The sequence below is a fragment of the Ursus arctos genome, unplaced genomic scaffold (assembly GCF_023065955.2).
Source record: "Ursus arctos isolate Adak ecotype North America unplaced genomic scaffold, UrsArc2.0 scaffold_18, whole genome shotgun sequence".
In the NCBI taxonomy this organism is placed as follows: Eukaryota; Metazoa; Chordata; class Mammalia; order Carnivora; family Ursidae; genus Ursus; species Ursus arctos.
Genome location: NW_026622852.1, coordinates 39,821,033 through 39,841,585, shown reverse-complemented (window position 1 = coordinate 39,841,585; position 20,553 = coordinate 39,821,033). Strand labels below are relative to the sequence as shown.

General features: G+C 40.9%; 1 protein-coding gene across 1 annotated transcript in view; it reads right to left on the bottom strand.

Moving 5' to 3' along the window:
* The window catches only part of UGCG (UDP-glucose ceramide glucosyltransferase), a 35,727-nt gene extending 23,152 nt beyond the window's left edge, over nucleotides 1–12,575 (bottom strand). Inside the window, exon 1 of the mRNA XM_026506014.4 lies at nucleotides 12,380–12,575. Within this exon, the coding sequence (XP_026361799.1) occupies nucleotides 12,380–12,477 (98 nt within the window). The 5' untranslated portion in view covers nucleotides 12,478–12,575. The remainder of the gene's footprint in view (nucleotides 1–12,379) is intronic.
* Between the last annotated feature and the right edge of the window lie 7,978 nt (nucleotides 12,576–20,553).

Genomic DNA, 20,553 nt, shown 5'->3' with positions numbered 1-20,553 from the left:
ATTTTTACAAGCATCCCAAATGATCTGATGCAGGCTAGCAGTGAACCACACTAGACTATAAATTCTCCAGGCTCCAGCAAAATAATGATAAACAGTACGTTTATCTCAATTAAAAAAAAAAGCAGACTAAATGAGAGTAAATGAACGTATTCAGAACTCAGAAGGTAAGGTCAGTCTAGAGATAAAAATATGGAGCCATCCAGAGTTTGTCAAATGCATAAGCTCTCCCAGGTAGATGCCATTAGCAGGTCGCCACAAATCAGTGTCACTGATAGAGGCCGGTAATGCATGAAGGAGACTGAGCCAGTAACCCAAGAAGCAGAAAGATAGGCAGGAAGAGAGGTTTTAGTAAAGAAGGCTTTATTTGGCTAAGCTGTTTTCCTTTTTGAAACTGTTCAAGGAAGAGCAACAGTGAATGCAGCTGAGAGGTCAAGACCAGAGCTGAAATGTCCCCGACTGTGTAGGCTTGGGGCCCTTGGAGCGCTGTGGGCAGGGCAGGTAAATGGAAACAGGCTAAGAAGCAAATGAATGAGAAGTGCAATGTGGTAACAGGGAGTCAACACCAGTCTCTCCTGAAACCTGACCCGAATAAAAGTTACTCTGGCCAGAAGAACCAGATGGAGAAAGGCTTTTCAGTTTAATTTTGGGGAAAAAAAATTTTTTTTCCTTAATACTTGAGTCTATAAAGTAAGGGGAACAAGCTAGTCAAAGGTAAAGAGAGAGAAAATTTAAAATAATTAACGGCATGACAGGACCTATGGTGTGAAACAGGAGTTAGGCAAATCTGCCAAGACTGAAGGTAGAAGGGTGGAGTTAGACGAGGTTCTGCCAGTAACAGGTGACAGAGGCTAAAGAAAGAAAGTATTGCCAAATAGCACCGACGGCTCGGCGGCGATCTGAGACCATGAATGTGTAGTAGTACTAACCCAGGTGGCTGTGTGACTGACTGCACTCTGCACGGATTTTGAAAGTTGAGAAGCTATAAATTATGAGATAACATAATTCAGGATAACAAGGCAGACTGATAGGAGGGAAGGTGAAGGGCAAGATGATGGAGTGATGAACTCTGAGTTCTGGCTAGATGGAGAATTCGACAAAATCAGGAGATAACAGGTGGAGGCCACAACAGTGGAGAGACAGCCTAGGGCAGTTGTTCTCAACCTTGACTGCACAAGAATCACCTGGAGCGTTAAAAAAAAAAAAAAAAAAATCCCGCTGCTCAGACGAATTAAATCAGAATGTCTAGGGCTAAGACCTAGGCAAGCAGCAATTTTTGTTTTTTTAAGGACTCCCCTGGTGACTCCAAGTGCAGTCAAAGCTGAGAACCATGGCCCTAGGGAAGACCAGATCACTCTGAGAAGAGAAGAACGCAAGAAGGGGTGGAAACTCAGGAAGATCATCAGTTACGGGATGGCTGGGAACGACGAGGCCCTGAAGGAGCAGTTCTACTACTGTGACAATGGGGAAGAGCCGCAGAAAAGGAGTAGGGGGTCTCTCCATGGTACTCTCAATGTTGCCAGTCACCAGAAACTTAAGATTCACACCAACTGGAGAAAGTCCCGTACTGATACTCTATCCCGGATTACTTCCGGGGTTATTTTTAGGTTATCACTGGCTGTATAGAGCAGCATGCTGGTTTAAGAACCTGGGCTGGAGCCGATCACCTGGACTGTTATACCAGCTTCACAGCTAACTGAGTATCCTTGGGTAAATTACTTCTTTATCCCCTTTTTTAAAAAAAGTGTGGACAATTAGCACCTACCTCATAAAGTAGTGAAAAATAGACGAGATTAAGCCACAACGTGAACATTCAATGATAGCTATGACTGATAATTTTTTAAAAACTGCTTATTTTAAGGACATATTCCACTTCTCTGAGTTACCATAGTTTTAGTAAGAGATTTAGAAATGTCAAACATTGATGAGGCTTATATGCCAGAATGGAAGAACTGGAAATTCATATTTAATAATTCAATATTTAAAGATTCTTTCAGAAATAAATATTAAGCCATTATGTTGGGTGTTTTTTAATTTATTTTTATTTTTTAAAGATTTTGTTTTTAATTAATCTTTATACCCAATGTGGGCTCAAACTCACAACCCCAAGATCAAGAGTGGCAGGCTCCACAGACTGAGCCAGCCAGGCACCCCTATGTTGGTGTTTTTTTGTTTGTTTGTTTGTTTGTTTTAGAGAGAGCGAGAGAGCATGAGCACTTGCGGGGGGGGGGGGCAGATGGAGAGGGAGAATCTTAAGCAGGCTCCAAGCAGCACTCAATCTCACAACCCTGAGATCATGACCTGAGCAGAAATCAAGAGTTGGACACTTGGGGCGCCTGGGTGGCACAGCGGTTAAGCGTCTGCCTTCGGCTCAGGGCGTGATCCCGGCGTTATGGGATCGAGCCCCACATCAGGCTCTTCCGCTATGAGCCTGCTTCTTCCTCTCCCTCTCCCCCTGCTTGTGTTCCCTCTCTCGCTGGCTGTCTCTATCTCTGTCAAATAAATAAATAAAATCTTAAAAAAAAAAAAAAAAAAAAGAGTTGGACACTTAACTGACTCAGCTACCCAAGCTCTTGAGGGTTTTTTAGAACATAAAACAACCCTTGTGTATTAAGAAAGATTAAAGGGGAAAGGGGAATCATCAAAAGTCCCAAATCATGGTTAAAACAGAGTAAGTCAAAACATGGCATAAGACACATTTAATGCAAAGTTTAAATTACATGCAGTATTTAGGCTAAAATTATATTCAAAGTTTAAATTACGCCCAATATTTAGGAACCGATTCAAAGTTCTACAGAGATCATCCAAAAGCACAGAGGCAATGGAAGTACAACAGAGAGGAATCAATATCACCAATGATCCACGGAAAGTGGCCTGAGCTGTCCTTTTAAACCGCTAGAGAGGTTCTCAATGGGGCAGAGGCGCTGTGTGGTCCTAGCTTCTCTGGATTCCTCTGCCCTCAGAGCCTCACTCAAGACGTGGGATTCCATTGCCCCAAGAACCCTTCCCTTGCCTCTGCTAGAGGGAAAGCTTGCCACACTCAGAGCTGAGAGAAGACCAGACACGATGGGCAAAGTAACTCCCAGTTACTATGTAATCCAAGCACATGCCTTCTAGGATGGAGAAGTTTTGAGAGAGTCCAGAAGAGAGTGTTTTGTTCACCATTAAATCGCCATGCCCAGGGCAGTCCCCAGAGCAAATGCTACAAGGCAGCCTTCTCACCCTAATCCAGGCCAGGGGGAGGCCCTCCGCACAACGCCTAACACCCAGAAAGCCCTGAATCAAGGGGTAGCACGTCCCAGGCCTCGGGCCCGGCAGAACCATAACCTGGGATTTTCATCATAACCTTAGTTCTTTATGAAACAGAATCTCCCCTAACACCTACATCCGTTTGATTTTCAGAAATTTGATTTTATTACATTTTCAGGAACACACTGGCTATAAAAGGAATGCACCTCCTCTATGTCGGGTCAATGGTTTTGATTTGTTTCATTTTTAAAGAATAACATGGTCCTGGAATGTGAGTGAGCAATGCTGGGGAGACAGAAAGCACAGGAAAATTTCAATGTGTCACTCTCGAGGAATGATTTCGAAATTAAATTCTCAATCAGAAGCTAGTCACTCCGTCACAAAACTCACATTCATGTAATTAAGGCCCTGCACCCTCAAGGGCAGGGGGAGGAGGGGCTCACGGCAGGGAGGAGTACTGGTACACCATCTGGGGTGCTTCCTCGGAGTAAGTGAAGCCCAAAAGGTCGTGAGGGATGAATCACTGGCAAAAGACAGAGGCCTTCGGGGTCCTGCTTTCCATTGTGAGCTAGAAGGCCATCTATTCAGGGAGCACTTCAAAGAACGCCAAGGAACTGGCAGAAAATACTCAGGGATTCCTCTGCGGGACTTTATAGTAGCTTTAGCTTGATGAAGCCTAATCACCTCTCAGCACAAGGATTTTCAACTTTTTTTTTTTTAAGATTTTTATTTATTTATTTGAGAGAGAGAGAGACAGCCAGCGAGAGAGGGAACACAAGCAGGGGGAGTGGGAGAGGGAGAAGCAGGCTCCCAGTGGAGAAGCCCGATGCGGGGCTCGATCCCAGGACTCTGGGATCACACCCTGGGCCAAAGGCAGACCCTTAATGACTGAGCCACCCAGGCGCCCCGGGTTTTCAACTTCTGAGCTGATGGAATGACCTTCTTTCATCTTAGGTGATTTTTATTTCCTAAGAGCTCAGTCTCTGAAATTGTCGCTCTTTTTCATCATTGTGGCCTACTGTTTTATCCGTCTCATCTTGCAGTTCCCCTCCCTGCTCGCACTCTCTCTCTCTCACAAGTTTTTGGTTTGATAGTGTGTACCACTTTAAATGATTCATTTTACCGGTTCATATTCTAACTTCGCTCTGAGCAGGAGGGAAGCCTGGTGCGACGGGAAGCTCCCTGGAGAGAGGGCAGGCTGTGCCCCTTCAGTGGGCTGGCGGAGGCCCCTGCAGCAGTCTCGGTGCAAAGCAGACGGGCAGCCCGAGAGCGTCACAGAGGCTTTCAAGGGAGACTATGGATTCCTTGAGGGCAAAGTTCACTCTGCATCACGCTTTTTTTTTTTTTTTTACAGTTCTGCTGGGTGGCTCAGTTGAACCACTGTATCTGACTCTGGGAATTTATCTCCTCTGCTCCACGCCACCAAGCTTGTTACCTACCATGTTGTGTAAAATGAGGCTGACTGCCCTATCAGTAGGTCCCCTTCTTCAGAGTCCGTGCCTGCAATGTCCCATAATGAAAGGCTTCTGGTGGTGGTACTGGCGACTGTGCCCTGGAAGGCTGTTACCGTGTGTTTATGATCAGTATGTGTCATGACTCATGTCACTTCCATACTGCACCTATCTTTTCCACATGGTACGGCATCAAAGTGGGCTTCTTCGGCAACACGAAGCACACCTTCTGGTTCAACCTCAACTCTGCAGACGTGAGATTCCCCACAGAACACAGAATAACCAATAGTGAGTTAGCTTTATAGGAAAACACAAACTATTTCCACTGGACAGTAGACTTATATACTACAAAAGATTCCATTACCATTGAAAACAAGTAAGAGATCTTCATCAATTTTATCATGCCCCCCCCCCCAGAACCCCCAACTCACTATCCTTTGGTGACAACAGAGCTGGCCCTAGTGTATGGGAAATGGATAGAGCACGGTGCTGTGCTAAGAGCAACAAAGTAAGCCAGGCGCCCAGCAGAAGCTGTGGTCCCAGCACACAGTGCTCAAAAACACAGGAGACCCTCAAACATGCCGTATGCTCAAACTCTTTTCAAATCAAAAGGAAACTAATGGAACTATCCCAATGCTCTTCTACAAAATTCCCTAAAGCAGAATGTGATGTTTATTCTGTGCATAAAATAAAATTGTGGATGGAGGGAAAGTGGGGACACTTATGATTTGCACATCAACCAACTCAGGAGAGCACTGGGCTCTGCATCCCCTGAAAGCCAGATCTTAGTGTAGAGATTACTTATGAGGAATTCCCATAGGAAAACCTGGGGGAGGGGGCTCAGATTTGTAGGTAATCATGTTATTAATAGAACCCTGTTTCTATTTTAACGCGCTATTAATTAGAAATACTGAAATAAAGATTCCATTTGGTCCAATAACTTTCATTAAAGTCCATCACCACTGGGGCGCCTGGGTAGCGCAGTGGTTAAGCAGCTGCCTTCGGCTCAGGGCGTGATCCCAGCGTTCTGGGTTCGAGCCCCACATCAGGCTCCTCCACTAAGAGCCTGCTTCTTCCTCTCCCACTTCCCCTGCTTGTGTTCCCTCTCTCGAGCTGGCTGTCTCTCTCTGTCAAATAAATAAATAAAATCTTTTTAAAAATAAAAAATAAATAAAAAATAAAGTCCATCACCACTGAAAGCATCCCCAAATCTGACCATCTACTTCAGATCGCAAGGGCCAATGACACTGAACTAACAACACTGAAAAATCCACCATTACTACTGGAAAAAACTGAAAGTTCATTCATTCAACCAGCAATAATTAAGTGCCTACTACACACTGGACACAGAACAGTAAAACACTATCCCTACCCTGGAGAGCTTACAATCTAATTGGGAAAAGAGACAACAGAACACACATTTACAATCTGGATGGGTAAATTCAAGGCACCAAAGAAGGATATAAGAAGAGGTTTCTGGGATGCCTGGGTGGCTCAGTCAGTTAAGCGTCTGCCTTCAGCTCAGGTCATGATCTCAGGGTGCTGGGATCCAGTCCCGCATCAGGCTCCCGCTCAGCGGGGAGCCTGCTTTTCCCTCTGCCTGCCACTCCCCCTGCTTGTGCTCTCTCTCTCTCTGACAAATAAATAAAATCTTAAAAAAGAAGAGCCTAATACAGTAAAAAGCAAAGTCTAAATAGACTTGAATGAGTAGAAGTTAGAAGAGAGGGAGGGAAAAAAAGGAAAGAAGGAAAGAATTCTAAAGAAAATACACAGCATATTCAGGGGAATGTCAGTAATTCAATACTGCTGAAGAATTAGGTGCAAGGGCTCAGCTCCTGAAGAACTATGCATGTCTTGTTAAGGAACCTGAATGTTAACCTGAAGGCAATGAGGGAACCAAGGTAAAATTTTAAGCACATGATCTAAGATTAGTGCTCCAGGAAGATAAGGCTACAGTAAGAAAAAAAAAGTAGAAAGGGAACGAGGCTGTTGGTAGAGATACCAGTGAATAGAGACAGTTTCAATTATCTAGAGTAGAGAGAAAGGGTACTGCACTCAAGATATAGGAAAAGGGTGGGATGATGAGTTGGAACCATCACTGAATATTAACACTGAATTACAATCGTCATTTTGCTTTTTAAAGCTGTCACACTATCATCCAATTCCGTATCTTTCCAGGCTCAGGTTAAGGGGCTCAATTGCCTCATTCATTCTCCCAAAAGTGGTCTTGGCAGCAATGGCCCTGACTGATCAACACGTGACCAAAGTCCAAGAGCATCCTCAGAACTGAACCCAGAAAGGAAGCTCTCAATTTACATTCCACTACAGCTCAGAACACCACCGTATTAATGAATTTAAGGTAAAGATCATACTATCTAAAATTGCACTCAAAAGCTATGCAGCAGGTATAAAAGTTGTTGCACTACAAAGGTTTGAAAAAGTAGAATGAACCTGAAAGGAAACTCCAGGGAAAGACCTCTGCTTTAGAGGGCAGTTAATATTTACAGATACAAAAAGTATTTCCACACTAGCCCAGCACCTCCAGTCAATCAGAAGATAAAGCCTAGCACTGAACATTAGAACATTACAAATAGAGGACAAAAAATAGTAATCCAAGGAGAGGGAGAAATGGGGAGAGAGAGAGAAGAAGAAAAAGGCAGATGGGAGGGAAAAAAGCAAGGTGCCTTGCTCAGATACCCTTATCATCCAGCAATATGGCTCACAAGGGCTAAAAAGAGAAGAAAACGACTGGTCCAGACTTCTGTAGGATTTCACCGCAGCTCCCAAGCTATCAAACCACACTAGCTCTCAAAAAGGAAAAACTCCAAGATCACTTAACCAACTCTGCCTACTGAGGCTAGAATCATTAGGGTTTTTTTGAAATTAAAAAAAAAAAATCTTGGGCATAGGAGCCCTGAATTTTAGACTCTAATCTGAATATCATAGGTAGAAATCCCACAAGTGTCTGCCATCTAAAATGTATTTAAAAAATGCTAAGCATCAGTTCAATATGAAAATTGGAAAGGAAGGGTGCCTCAGTGGGTTGGGCATCCCACTCTTGATTTTGGCTCAGGTCGTGATCTCAGGGTTGTGGGATCGAGCCCCACATGGGGCTCCCTGCTCAGCTGGGACCAGTCTGCTTCTCCCTCTCCCTCTGCCCCACTCTGCTGCTCATGGTCGCATGCCCTCGTGAGCTCTCTCTCAAATGAATAAATAAAACCTTTAAAAAGAATGGCTTTCTAGCTTATAAATTATCTCCATTTCTAAATTTAAAAAAATTTTTTTGAAAGATTTTATTTATTTATTTGACAGAGAGAGAGAGAGCACAAATAGGCAAAGTGGCAGGCAGAGAGGGAGCGGGAGAAGCAGGTTCTCCACTAAGCAGGGAGCCCCATGTGGGGCTCGATCCCAGGACCCAGATCACGACCTGAGCTGAAGGCAGATGCTTAACCAACTGAGCCACCCAGGCGCCCTTTTCTTTTTTTTTAATTGCAGGCTTATAGGAATTGTGAGACATTTGTGAAATCTGAATAATTTGAGCAAGAGCCATTCATTATATTAATCACACTGAGCTCCATTTTTTGGAGTTAGTTTGTTTATGTATGTATGTATGTAATCTCTACACCCAATGTGGGGCTCGAATTCACAACCCTGACATCAAGAGTTGCATGCTCTACCAACTGAGCCAGCCAGGTGCTCCTGAGCTCCATTTTTTAACATAGGCCAATACTTAGCTCTCTTTCTAAGAGAGGACACGATTCAATAGAACACCGAATCTAAATTAACTAGATACCATTACACACTGTATTTAATTTTAAAAAATAACCATTTGGTTTTTAAAAGTTTTATATCTTTCCTTAGCCATTTACTATAATATTTGCATGACTTAAATGCTTTTAACAAGTAGGTGTCCATGATTAATCTCTTTAATGTGACATAATGGAGCAATGTTAAGTTTTTGAAATAGGCTCCATTTCCACCAGTTGCAAGCACAAAGTGGAAGGAGAGTTTCAATATCTGCTTATTTTATGTACACTTTACCTTATTGCAAAAAAGATTTGAGAGATACAGAACATGTGTTCAGAAAATATATTCTTCAATAAAATACAGAATGTGAACACACTATTTTAACCAAAATATTGTTGCCAGTGTTCTTTAGCTTTCCTTGTCAAAATGTTAGATATCAGGTTTGCAATTTCACTAAGTACAGTTGTGGGGGGGGCACAAACCGTAGTTCTCTGCTGAAAATAACTCATTTAACTGGGAAGTATCTTTATTTCAATAAGAAAGTAATCAGATCAAACATGTAAGTAATTTTGAAGGTGGGACCAGAAGAAAGGAAGCTACCCCCAAAAAGGTTAAGATTTAATTTATAAATAAAGCTGTTGACTATTTGCTCTATGTTGAATTGCCCATTTCAGAACGGTATTCACAAAATTCCTTTAATTAGCTGTTCATTATCATCTGTTATAAATTAATTGCATTTTTTTTCATTCTGTTTTCAGGATCCTGTTACTATCAGTCACAAAGGTTAACTATATGGGGCATTAGAAAATAAATACACAAATAAATACAAAGCCTCCCTACAGTATTTTAACCAAGCTAAGTTATTCTCAAACCCAAAGTATTTAAAGAGAACTCTGCTGTTCATCATTAAACACAAAATAAATAACTTAAAAGAACTGTGGAGTTGTCTCAAGTCTAACAGCACAGGTTACTTGGAATATTAGGCTATATCACTAGTGTTCATTTTAATTAAAGAGGTATGACTTTATCATTATGTATGAATAATTGAGGGAAGGGGATATATCACAGTCCTATGTTGAAAGAAGTCAAATTTTTCCAAACTGAGCTGTGAATTTAATAACTCCAATTTAAAAACAAGATTTAAAAATTGCAGTTAAAAAAAGAAGATTATTTAGGGTCTTGTTAAAAATTTTAAAGTACATCTTTAAGTAAAAATGTGTAAAAGCCAATGAAGTTTTGAAAAGAATGAGGGGTCTGCCTCACCAGTAATAAGGTAATAAAACTTCATTAATTAAAACAGTGGACACTAGAATAGATCAGTGAAACAGCACTGGGAGCCTTGAGACATATGCAAGTATACAGAAGAATTTAGTCTATAATACAGTATTTCAAAACCATGGAACAATCAAATAATAATTCACTAAGTGATTTTGGGACAAGTGGCTAAATATTTATATGAATCTAAAATTAAGGTTCTGGCTCTCATCATATAATGAAGTAAAATGAGTACATTACAGAATAAAATGTAAAAAAAAAACCCAAAAAACAATGGAATTCAAATTACTAAAGAAAAACAGATATTAACTATATAATAATTGGAGGACTACATATAAAATTACACAGATCAGAAACATTAAAAAAAAAAAAAAAAAAAAAGCCCTGAGAACCCAAAACACAGGCACACATACTTTTCTCTATGTTAAACATACGAACATAGTTGAAAGACCCAAAAAAAAAAAAAAAAAAAAAAAAGCTAGGGAAAAAACTGCAACCTACCACAGAAAAACAATCTTCGTATCAAGATTAACAGAGCAATGGATTGCATCACAAAGGATTATGAGTATATAATTTACAACTAGATGTAACTAGGATATCAATATATGAAAAATGTTCAATGGAACTAGTAATTAAAGGAATGAAAATAACAGAAAATAGTGAAGAGCCTGATACTCAGTAAGGGGAAATGGGCACCATCATACATTGTTACCAGGACTATGACTAGATACAACTTTCTATAGGGCAATATGTATCAAAGTTTAAAATGCGCAAGCTTCTGGCCCAATAATTCCTCTTTCAGGAATGTAAACTATGGAAATCCTCTATCAAAATGTATCCATATGAATTCACCAGTGTTTGTAATCTTGATGAATTGACAACCTAAATGCCAATTAATAACAACAAACACATATTAGTACCTCATAAACGAAAGTGCCATGCATCTATTTAAAATGATGCAGAGATCATACATTTATTGACATGGAAAAAAAGGGTCATGACACTTTACATGGAAACTCCATGTGAGCAGATTGGGCAAAGCCTGGACGCCTTGTTCTTCAACCTTACTTCCATCACCTAGAATAGTGCCTTGTACAAGAGCTTCCCAAGAAGCATTTACTAAATAGATTAATTTTAAAAGCAAGCTACAGAACAATAATCACAATGCTGACTCCCACCTTCCTCTCTCCTTCCTCTCTCTCTCTCTCTCTCTCCACATACACACAATTGGAACAACAGTCACAAAAGGTTAACAAGGTAGTGGAGTTTTGGTGTGTACGTTTAACTTTCTTCTTTATTCCTCTCTGTATTGTCTAAATTCCTTATATAGTAGGCATTTTTAAAAATTATTATGATTGGAAAAAAGTAACAAAATTGATTTTTAAGAACTCATATATTTAAAATGAACTCCAGAAAGTGTTCAGTGACAAGAGCTCACAAACTACAAACACTAATATCAGCAAAATCCAAATGGCATGTTTTCTTTCACCTCCAAAGAAGTATCGGTATGTCTTCTACAATGTAGCATCTTTCTCCAGTACCACGAAATGCCACCCTATACTACTAAAATGCAGAATTTCCAAAAGAAAAAGCACATTTTTCTGTGGTAAAAAAAAAAGGGGGGGGGAAGCAACGAATTTCTTAAAAGTCCTCCCATCTCTCTATTAACACATGCCCTCTTCTAGTTGGCGATAAAGATTACTATGTATTCTTTTTTTTCAGGCTAAAATGCCAGTGAATCTATATCAGAAATGTGCTCTATGCAATTCTTTCACTTCTTTGGAAAAACAGATTTTATTTTAAAGACATTTAAAAAATTGAAATGTCAAAACTAGACACATACCTTCTGTCATTATTCATCCCACCACCCTGGTTTATATTATTCACAGACTTTATCACTATCTGAAATAACCTTATTCGAATTTTTATTACCTGTCTCTCCCTTCTAGAATGTAAGCTCTATGAGGACAGGAATTCTGTCCTTCTCACCACTGTGTCCCCAGTGAATGGCATCTAGTAGGCCTCAAGGAGAATTTGTTGAATAATGAAAAGGGGGGGGCTATAAATAAGGAATTGGAAAAAGGAAAGAAAACCAAAATGAAATGTACAAGCTGACATGACTCAAGGCTATAACGTCAGCCCGGAGGTTTGGTGGACATTTTTCAAGGTGGACAGGTGCTCCATACCTATCTAAAAGCACAGAGCTCTTCCAGGAAGAAAATCCACAGGGAGGTCTCCGGGTAGCTGTGTGCAACTCCCAGAAGAGTGGGAACGATCATCATAATAGAAATGTCGTCCAGGTCGAGAAAACAACAGCAGCAACAACACAATATACATCTTGGCCCAAACGAATTCCCAACACAATGAAACCTAGCAAGCAACCTTCCGCCCGACACGTAGAAAGAGCACAGTCTCCTTTCCCCTGGCCGTGCAGTCGCCCGCAGCCCAGCAAAACCCCTCACTTATCACTTTTCCCCCTCAAGGACCCTCGCCCCAGCTGGTCCAAGGGGAAAGGGAATGGGGGGGGGGGGACAGTAAGAGAATTAGCTTTCTCCACCCCCACCCGAGCCCAATCCTCTCCAAAGCGCAATGCCTCCCACCCTCCCACCCCGAGGCCCTGACCCCCGCGCCAACGGCTCCTCCAGCAGCCCCTCACTCACGTGTAGATGATAGCCATGAAATGCATCAGCCACAGCACCAAGAAGAGGACGAACCCGAAGACGGCCATTCCCTCCAAGGCCAGGTCCAGCAGCGCCATCCCCCGGCCCGGCCCGGCCCGCTCCGGCCGCCGCCGCGGACCGCGCTCCCGCAGGAGGACAGGGTGGGCGCCCGGCGCGGGGGCGCAGGAGGGGAGAGGAAGATGGGGAGAGGAAGGGGCGGAGGGGGGTGGGGACGGAAGGGGCGGGCAGGGCCTGCGCGCCCCGCCCGCGCGCACTCGTTCGCGCTCTGTTCTGGGCGCGCTCGCGGCTGCGGGCGCTGCGGTGGCCGGGCTCCGTGGTCAGAGGGGCCGTGGCCCGCGCTCAGGCTCGCCTCTCCACACCCTCGCGGTCGCCGGCCGGACCCCGCGCGCCGGCGCCCCCGATGCCAACGCCCCGCCGCCCCGCCGCCCGACTCCGGGCCGCACAACTCCGCACCCTGCTCCGCCGCCGCAGCTCCGCGCACTAATCGAAACCGGCGGCCAGCGCTCCGACTCCCCGGCGCGCCCCGCCCCGCCCCCGCCCTCCGGAACGGCGGCGCCCGTCCCTCTAAGGGGCGGTGCGCGCCGCTGCTCCCCGCCCACCCTGCCGCCCTCGCGCCCGCTGCGTCACCGTCACCGTCGGGAGCGCGCCCCTGGGAGGCTTCTGCTGGACGCTAGCCCGCCTTCCCCGCGGGCTCCTGTCTCCGGCCCGGCCTAATCCTCGGCGTCGGGCGGCGGGGGCCACTGCACCTCTGGGCCGGCCTCCTTCGGCGGTGGCGGCACGTGACCCTGTGTCCGGCTCGAAGACTGCTTGCCCTCTGTGGGCTCCAGTGTTTCCAGGCGTCCCAGAGAAAGACACGGAGTTCCAGGCGGCCCCCCGAGTTGTCTGGAAATCCAGCTTCCAAAGCTGTCTCTGCAGCTTCTCTGGCCGGCACTGCTCAGAGAGGCTTAGGCCCTCCTCCAGGCCACGTTCCTGGGCGCTTGGCTGTCCCATTGCCTTCCTCCCTCACTGCTTCTCATGCTGTGTTATCTTTGACCGCAACCGACCCGAGAGCAAAATAATCTTACTCCTCACAGATTCGTAAGCACCATAGAGACAGCGTGTAATGTAAAAGAAATTCTCAAACTCGGAATGTAAGGAATCAGTTAATATCAACGTCCCGTAAGACTACTGTTCAACACGGTAGCCATACGGGGCTATTGAGCGCTTAAAAGGTGGGTGGTAGGAATTTGGAGGTCCTGTGCGTCTAAACCGTACACTGGATGTCAAAGACCGCCTCCTTAATAAATTTTATATTGATTACATGTCGAAACAATATTTTTGATATATTGGGTTAAATTAAAAATTATTAATTTCACTTTTTGTTGTTTTACTTTTTAAATGTGTCTAGCTACTAGAAAATTTTAAATTACACATGTGGGTAGCACTGCTCTAAAATGTAAACAAGTGACACTTTGGATAGTAAGTCAATTTAGCTGTTATCTTAATTTTAAATCAGTTCAGGGAGATGTTTTAATCTAGTACTAAATGTTTCTGTTTGTTTCTTTAGCCTAGATGAGTTTATATTGTTTCTTGATTGTTTTATGTTTAGACAATGTTTATTATTTCCAGTGATTTCCTTTTAAATAATCCATGACCTCCCTTGAGAGATTTCAGAATTGAATTCCATTTTGAAAAGGTTATTTTATCGTTGCTATTTATTATGTTTGATATTGATTAAACGAAGTACCTTAATCTACAGTTAAATGGTAAACTACAATCAGAGAAGAATTTCAATTGATGTCTGTACTGAGTCCCAATTCTGCATTCACTATACTCTGCGTTTTACTGGGGTGAAGTCAATGAGAAGGAACAATGTTTACAAATGAAACTTCCACTTGTTCAGAGTAACTGGTTAAGGAATTAAAGTTAGAGTGGGATAGAATGCTACCAGCAGGGGCGCCTGGGTGGCACAGCGGTTAAGCGTCTGCCTTTGGCTCAGGGTGTGATCCCGGTGATATGGAATCGAGCCCCACGTCAGGCTCCTCTGCTATGAGCCTGTTTCTTTCTCTCCCATTCCCCCTGCTTGTGTTCCCTCTCTCGCTGGCTGTCTCTATCTCTGTCGAATAAATAAATAAAATCTTAAAAAAAAAAAAAAAGAATGCTATCAGCAAAATAACTACAAATGGAAAATTTTTAAAACATCACCATTGTAGTTCATTAATTCTAGGATTCACTTTAAAAAGAAAAAGATTTTATTTATTTATTTATTTACTTATTTATTTATTTATGAGAGAGATGGCATGCCCACACCAGTGGGGGGAGCGACAGAGGGAGAGAGAGAGAATCTCAAGCAGACTCCATGATGAGTGCAGAGTCCTACTCCCCACCCACAGGGCCTTGATCTCACAACCCTAAATCATGACCTGAGCCAAAACCAAGAATCTGATGCTTAACCCACTGAGCTACCCAGGTACCCCTAGGACTCACTTTTAAAAACGCTTTAATGTGGGGCACCTGAGTGGCTCAGTTGGCTAAGTCCCACTTTTGGTTTCAGCTCAGGTCAAGATCTCAGGGTTGTGAGATTCTCCTTAAGATTCTCCCTCTCCCTCTGCCCCTCCCCCCTCTTTAAAAAAACACTTTAACATATTTTAACATTTCTGAAATGTATCTCACAGTCAGTAACATCTTAACCCTAACTAGTAGATGTTTTTTCTTGATAAGATGTAAATAACAGTGCCTCTTACAATGACTGCCCTCTTAGATTCAGTGAACTATATCAATTGGTCAATTAAAGCATTTTGTTATATTCTGCTTTTCTCCAAAATGTTTTCTTGGAACCTTACAACAAAAGATTTTATACAGTATGAACAATAACATGGAAAATGAGGCCAAGAAAAGTGAAAGAAGCACATATTCATAAGAATCAACAGAATTAGTATAATTGAGTATAATCAGTAGATTAAAGACCAGCTATGTTGTACTTAGGCCTAGTTAAACTTGGTCGTGTCCAAACCATTCTATAGTATCTACAGAATATTAGGATTGCATATTCTAAAATGAATATGCATGAATATATAATCCTAACATTAGAATATATAATCCTAACATTCTATAGATACTATAAAAGTGTACATTTCTTCCACGTAGCACAGCAGCATAGGAATCTAGCAACGACCCTGTCCACTGATCTTACTTCTTGGCAGTTAACATTTTTGTTGTTGTCTTCTAAAGGGCCCTCCTCTCTTAGAAAACCAATTTCACTGAGGTCAGGGCTTCTGATTCTTTCCAGGGACAATCCAGTAGCTTTAGTATATATTAGAATTCATACAGTTTGAGGAGCAATATTTTCAGAGACAAACAAAATCCAAATTTGATTGTCATTTAATGGCCTGAGATATTTTAGTTTATAAAACCTTAACAAGAAAAGAATTCAAAATATCTGATTCAAACCAAGTAGTTAGAACACATTTTTGGCTTGAACCAAACCCAAACCAAAATATTTAGCTGACTGGAAACTGAAAGTGAAATGAAATTTTATTGGTTCTAGCCCCATGTCCCAGAAAAGATAGGGCAGAAGGCTGGGAGAACATAGGTACATAAGTTACTCCAGAGAAACAAAACAATTTATCTTTGGCAAGTTGATACTCTTAGTTACATTATGCCCCAATTGCCTGTATTTAAAAGTTGGTATTACATTTTTTAAAGTTACATTTTCAACAATCAGGATTCCTGATTTGGGTTGTTTCTAAGAAAAACATCATCTTTGGTAAGATTCTAGATAAATCAAGTTTAAAATGTGGCACTGAAAGGCTATGCATAGAAAAAAAGACAAAAAAATTACACCAGATGATTATAAGTATTTGTCTTTGAAGAATGAAATGTGTTAATATTTTTTACTTTTTATGTTGTTGATTTCCTATAACGAGCATTATTGTTTTTATGGTGAAAAAATGGTCAGTTTTCTATTTTACAAAGGAATTGATAAAAATCAAGTAGAAATTTTTCATAATTTTTTTTCATATTACGAGTGGTACACTTTGGAAGATAGTTTGGCAGTTACTTACAAAACTAAACATACCCTTACCATATGATCCAGCAATTGTATCCTTGGTATTTACCCAAGTGAGCTGAAAACATGTCCACACAAAAACCTGCACACAGATGTTTATAACAGCTTTAATCATAACTGACAAAACGTGGAAGTAACCATGTCCTTCAGTAGATTAATGGATAAATAAACTGTGGTACGTCCAAACAATGGAATATTATTCAGCACCAAGAAGAAATGAGCTATCAAGCCATGAAAGACATGGAGGAAGCTTAAATGTATACCACTAAGGGAAAGAATCTTTCCAACTATATGACATTCCGGGAAAGGCAAAACTATGGAGACAGTAAAAAGATCAGTAGTTATCCAGGGAGGAGAGGAGGGATGAATAGGCAGATCACAGAGGATTTTTAGAGCGTTGAAACTATTCTGTACAATACTACAATGGTGGATACACTATTACACATTTGTCAAAACCCATAGAATTTACAACACTAAGAGTGAATTCTAGTATAAATTGTGGTCTTTGGATGATAATGATGTGTCAGTGGAGGTTCATCAGCTATAACAAATGCACCATTCTGGTGGTGATGTTGATAGCAGGGAGACTGTGCATGTGTTGGGGCAGGGAGTATATGAGAACTGTCCGTAATTTCTGCTCAGTTTTGTTGTTAGCCTAAAACTCCAGAAAATAAAGTCTATCTTTTAAAAATTAATAAGTACTCCACTCAAAAACATATATATTGAAAATGTTGTGTCAGAATAAGTGAGATAAACTAGTTGTCATCAGATACTAGGGCTTTGCACCTTCTAGGCACTCAAATATTTGTTGGACAAATGAATAAATAATCTACACTGAGAGAAGTCACTGGAAAAATTGCTCACCTTTCTCCTTTGTTTGCAAATACTTTAAAAATATTTTTTCTTTGTGGAAAAAATATGCATGGACACGTTAACTACCATAACCCTTCCTTCATATTATACAAATAGATCACAGAGTGAGAGTAACTACACATTAGTTTGCCTAATCACAACCTGAAGACCTGCTCCAACGCCCAGGCTCTACTTGACAGTCAACAGCATGATGTGTATATCAGCATCGGACATATTTTCCATCTTTGTCATTATTATAAAGAATCTTTCATATAAACATTTTCAAAATCACAATTCCATTCCCTATGGTGAATGTGTTATTTTAAAAAGGCAGGTATACTGTAAATTTTCAGCCCTATAAAAAAAGTTTTAAAAATAAGATTAAACAAACAAAAAAAGGTGATCCTCCAGAAATCGAGTAAATCTGAAGTTTCAAAAACAAAGTTAGAATCAATTGATTTGAAATCTGTGGTGCTAATGCCAAAAGAAAGAATTTAATTCTTGTTGCTTTTTTTCCCCTAAGCATGTTTGCAATTAGTTAGAAAAATGCTTTATCTACTGTATTAGCTCAGGTGCTTAACTTACGCTGGTTTTGTTACCCATGAAATGGGTAGGAACAAATCCTAAGATACTATATATTACTGTGAATAGCCCTCAAATGCGCAAAGGTTCTAGGCGAACTCTCAGTTCAGGGCCTGATCCTGACAATCCACAGGTAGAGTGTGTTTGTATGTCTGGGTGTGGTCCAGGGGAGTGCCTGGAGTTCACTAGAGTTCATTTCATTCACAGGTGTTTTGCTAACTCACATCCAAACGACTAATTAAAAAGATTTACCTCACACTCATTTCTTTTCAACTTTCGTATTTGATTTTATTTTAATCCATAGGGTGCTAGCGTGCTAGGCGGAAGCACCAGTGTTTATTCTTAAAGGCAGCTAAATTTAAAATACTTGCAAATATGTCTGATATAAATGTCAAGTATTTTCTTTTTCAAAATGTTTTAAAAATTGCTTTTAAAATTTTTATTTATTTTCTTTAGACTTTTGTTTTGTTTTTAAAGTAATCTCTACCCCCAACGTGGGACTTGAACTCATGACACTGAGATCAAGAATTGCATGTTCCACTGGCTGAGCCAGCCAGGTACCCCTAAAATCGCTTTCTTTTTAGATAGACTCAATTCAATTTATTTATTGAAGTTTATAATGTTAAAAACTTCACCTAAGCTGCGTGTGTGTGTGTGTGTGTAAACAAACTCCACAGTTTATTGAAAGAGACACTAATATTTATTGAACTGAGGATGAGACTCTTTTATTGAACACAAGAACATGAATTATATACCAGAGAGTTTTTGAAATATTAACTTGATTTTCACAAAAGTCATGAAATGTATAATTAGAAGCCAAAAGATTAAGTTAGCTATCCAGGTGACACACCTTATAAGTGAGGGAGCTGGAGTTTGGACCTAGGTCTGTCAGACTTCAAAGCCAATGCTCTTTATATAAGCAAGTAAAATATTAAGTTATTTTAAACAACATATAGTAGATAATCAATCCTCACAGTTCAGATTGTGAAGTAGATTTTTGTTTAGCATTATTTAGTTTGGAAACCAAATGTTCTGTATAGGTCAATTTCACCATCGGAGATGTAGGAAAATATATTAAGAATAGATCATATATTTTATGCTGATACACTGGCAATTTAAACAGCTTGCTCTTTTCTTTTACCACATGTTTTGCTTCAGTTAAGAGGAATTTCGTAAAATATGTTGTCATTTCAGAACAATTCATCTAGGGGCGCCTGGGTGGCACAGCGGTTAAGCGTCTGCCTTCGGCTCAGGGCGTGATCCCGGCGATCTGGGATCGAGCCCCACATCAGGCTCTTCTGCTATGAGCCTGCTTCTTCCTCTCCCACTCTCCCTGCTTGTGTTCCCTCTCTCGCTGGCTGTCTCTATCCCTGTCAAATAAATAAAATCTTTAAAAAAAAAAAAAAAAAAAAAAAAGAACAATTCATCTAAGAGAGTAAACAACAAGTAGAAGAATAAAAAAGAACAGTCTTTTTCATAAGTGCTTTCTTCCCATAAAATAATTCAGGGAAATGACAATCAAATCTGCTTCTTCTGGTAGTATTTCACAGCATTAACAATATAATTCAAGAGTGAATTTAACTTTTACTAAGTAGCAAAGGCTATTGAGATAACCAGTATCACCTGAGCTTAGGATCTCTACAAAATACCTTTTATCTTAAGAATGCTGTGTTTTAGGATTCCGTGTAGACTATCAGTTAAGCCCATCCACTGTGAACTTCAGAGTGATGGGGTTTGAATCCCAGCCCTACCATTTACTGGCTATATGTTGTGGGGATTAAATTTAACACATTTTAAATATTCAGAACAGTTTTAAGCACATGTAAATTCCACGAAAGTATTATTACTATTCCTTAATAGAGCTCATTCATTCTAATTTCATCTAGATCACTTGTTTTCTCCACTTCTCTCTCTACTGTTTTTACATATAAAAAAATAAAATTACACTTATAAGGATTTTTTTTAGCAAATCAGTCTATCTGTAATAGAAGCGTATCCCATTCCACGAGTCTTGCATTTTACACAAGAATATCCTATAGCTCTCATTTTCTTGCCAACAAACTGGTTTAGTCAATCAGAAACAAGTGCAATTAGATGACAATTGTATGGAATAGGAAAAATATAATAGTAAAGAGCAAACAAAGATACTTTTATTCCACGAATAAATTCCTTTTATTTCAGGCCTTGAAATGTAATATTATATGAAGCACAGAATAAGATTAAAAAGGTATTTAGATATACAGAGGGCCTTCTGACGCATAAGAAACAGAGATACTGAGTAAGTGTTCATATTATTTGGTGTAATAAATACCTTTAAAATACTCAGAATAAAATGCATCAGGCTATCAGGATTAACAGAAGGCAAAGCTTCCAGAGTCTAGTTTACATGACAATATATATACATATTTTGTTGTGTTTTGTTTTGTTTTGTTTTTTTAGCTCAGACTTGGTTTTTAAAAAAAAAGATGACAAGAAGACTGAGCCTGGGTGGCTCAGTTAGTTCAGCAACTGCCTTTGGCTCAGGTCATGATCCCAGGGTCCTGGGATGGAGCCCCACATCGAGCTCTCTGCTCAGCGGATAGCCTGCTTCTCCCTCTCCCTGTGCCTCTCCCCATGCTTGTGCTCTCTCTCTCTATCAGACTGATAGATAGATAGATAGATAGATAGATAG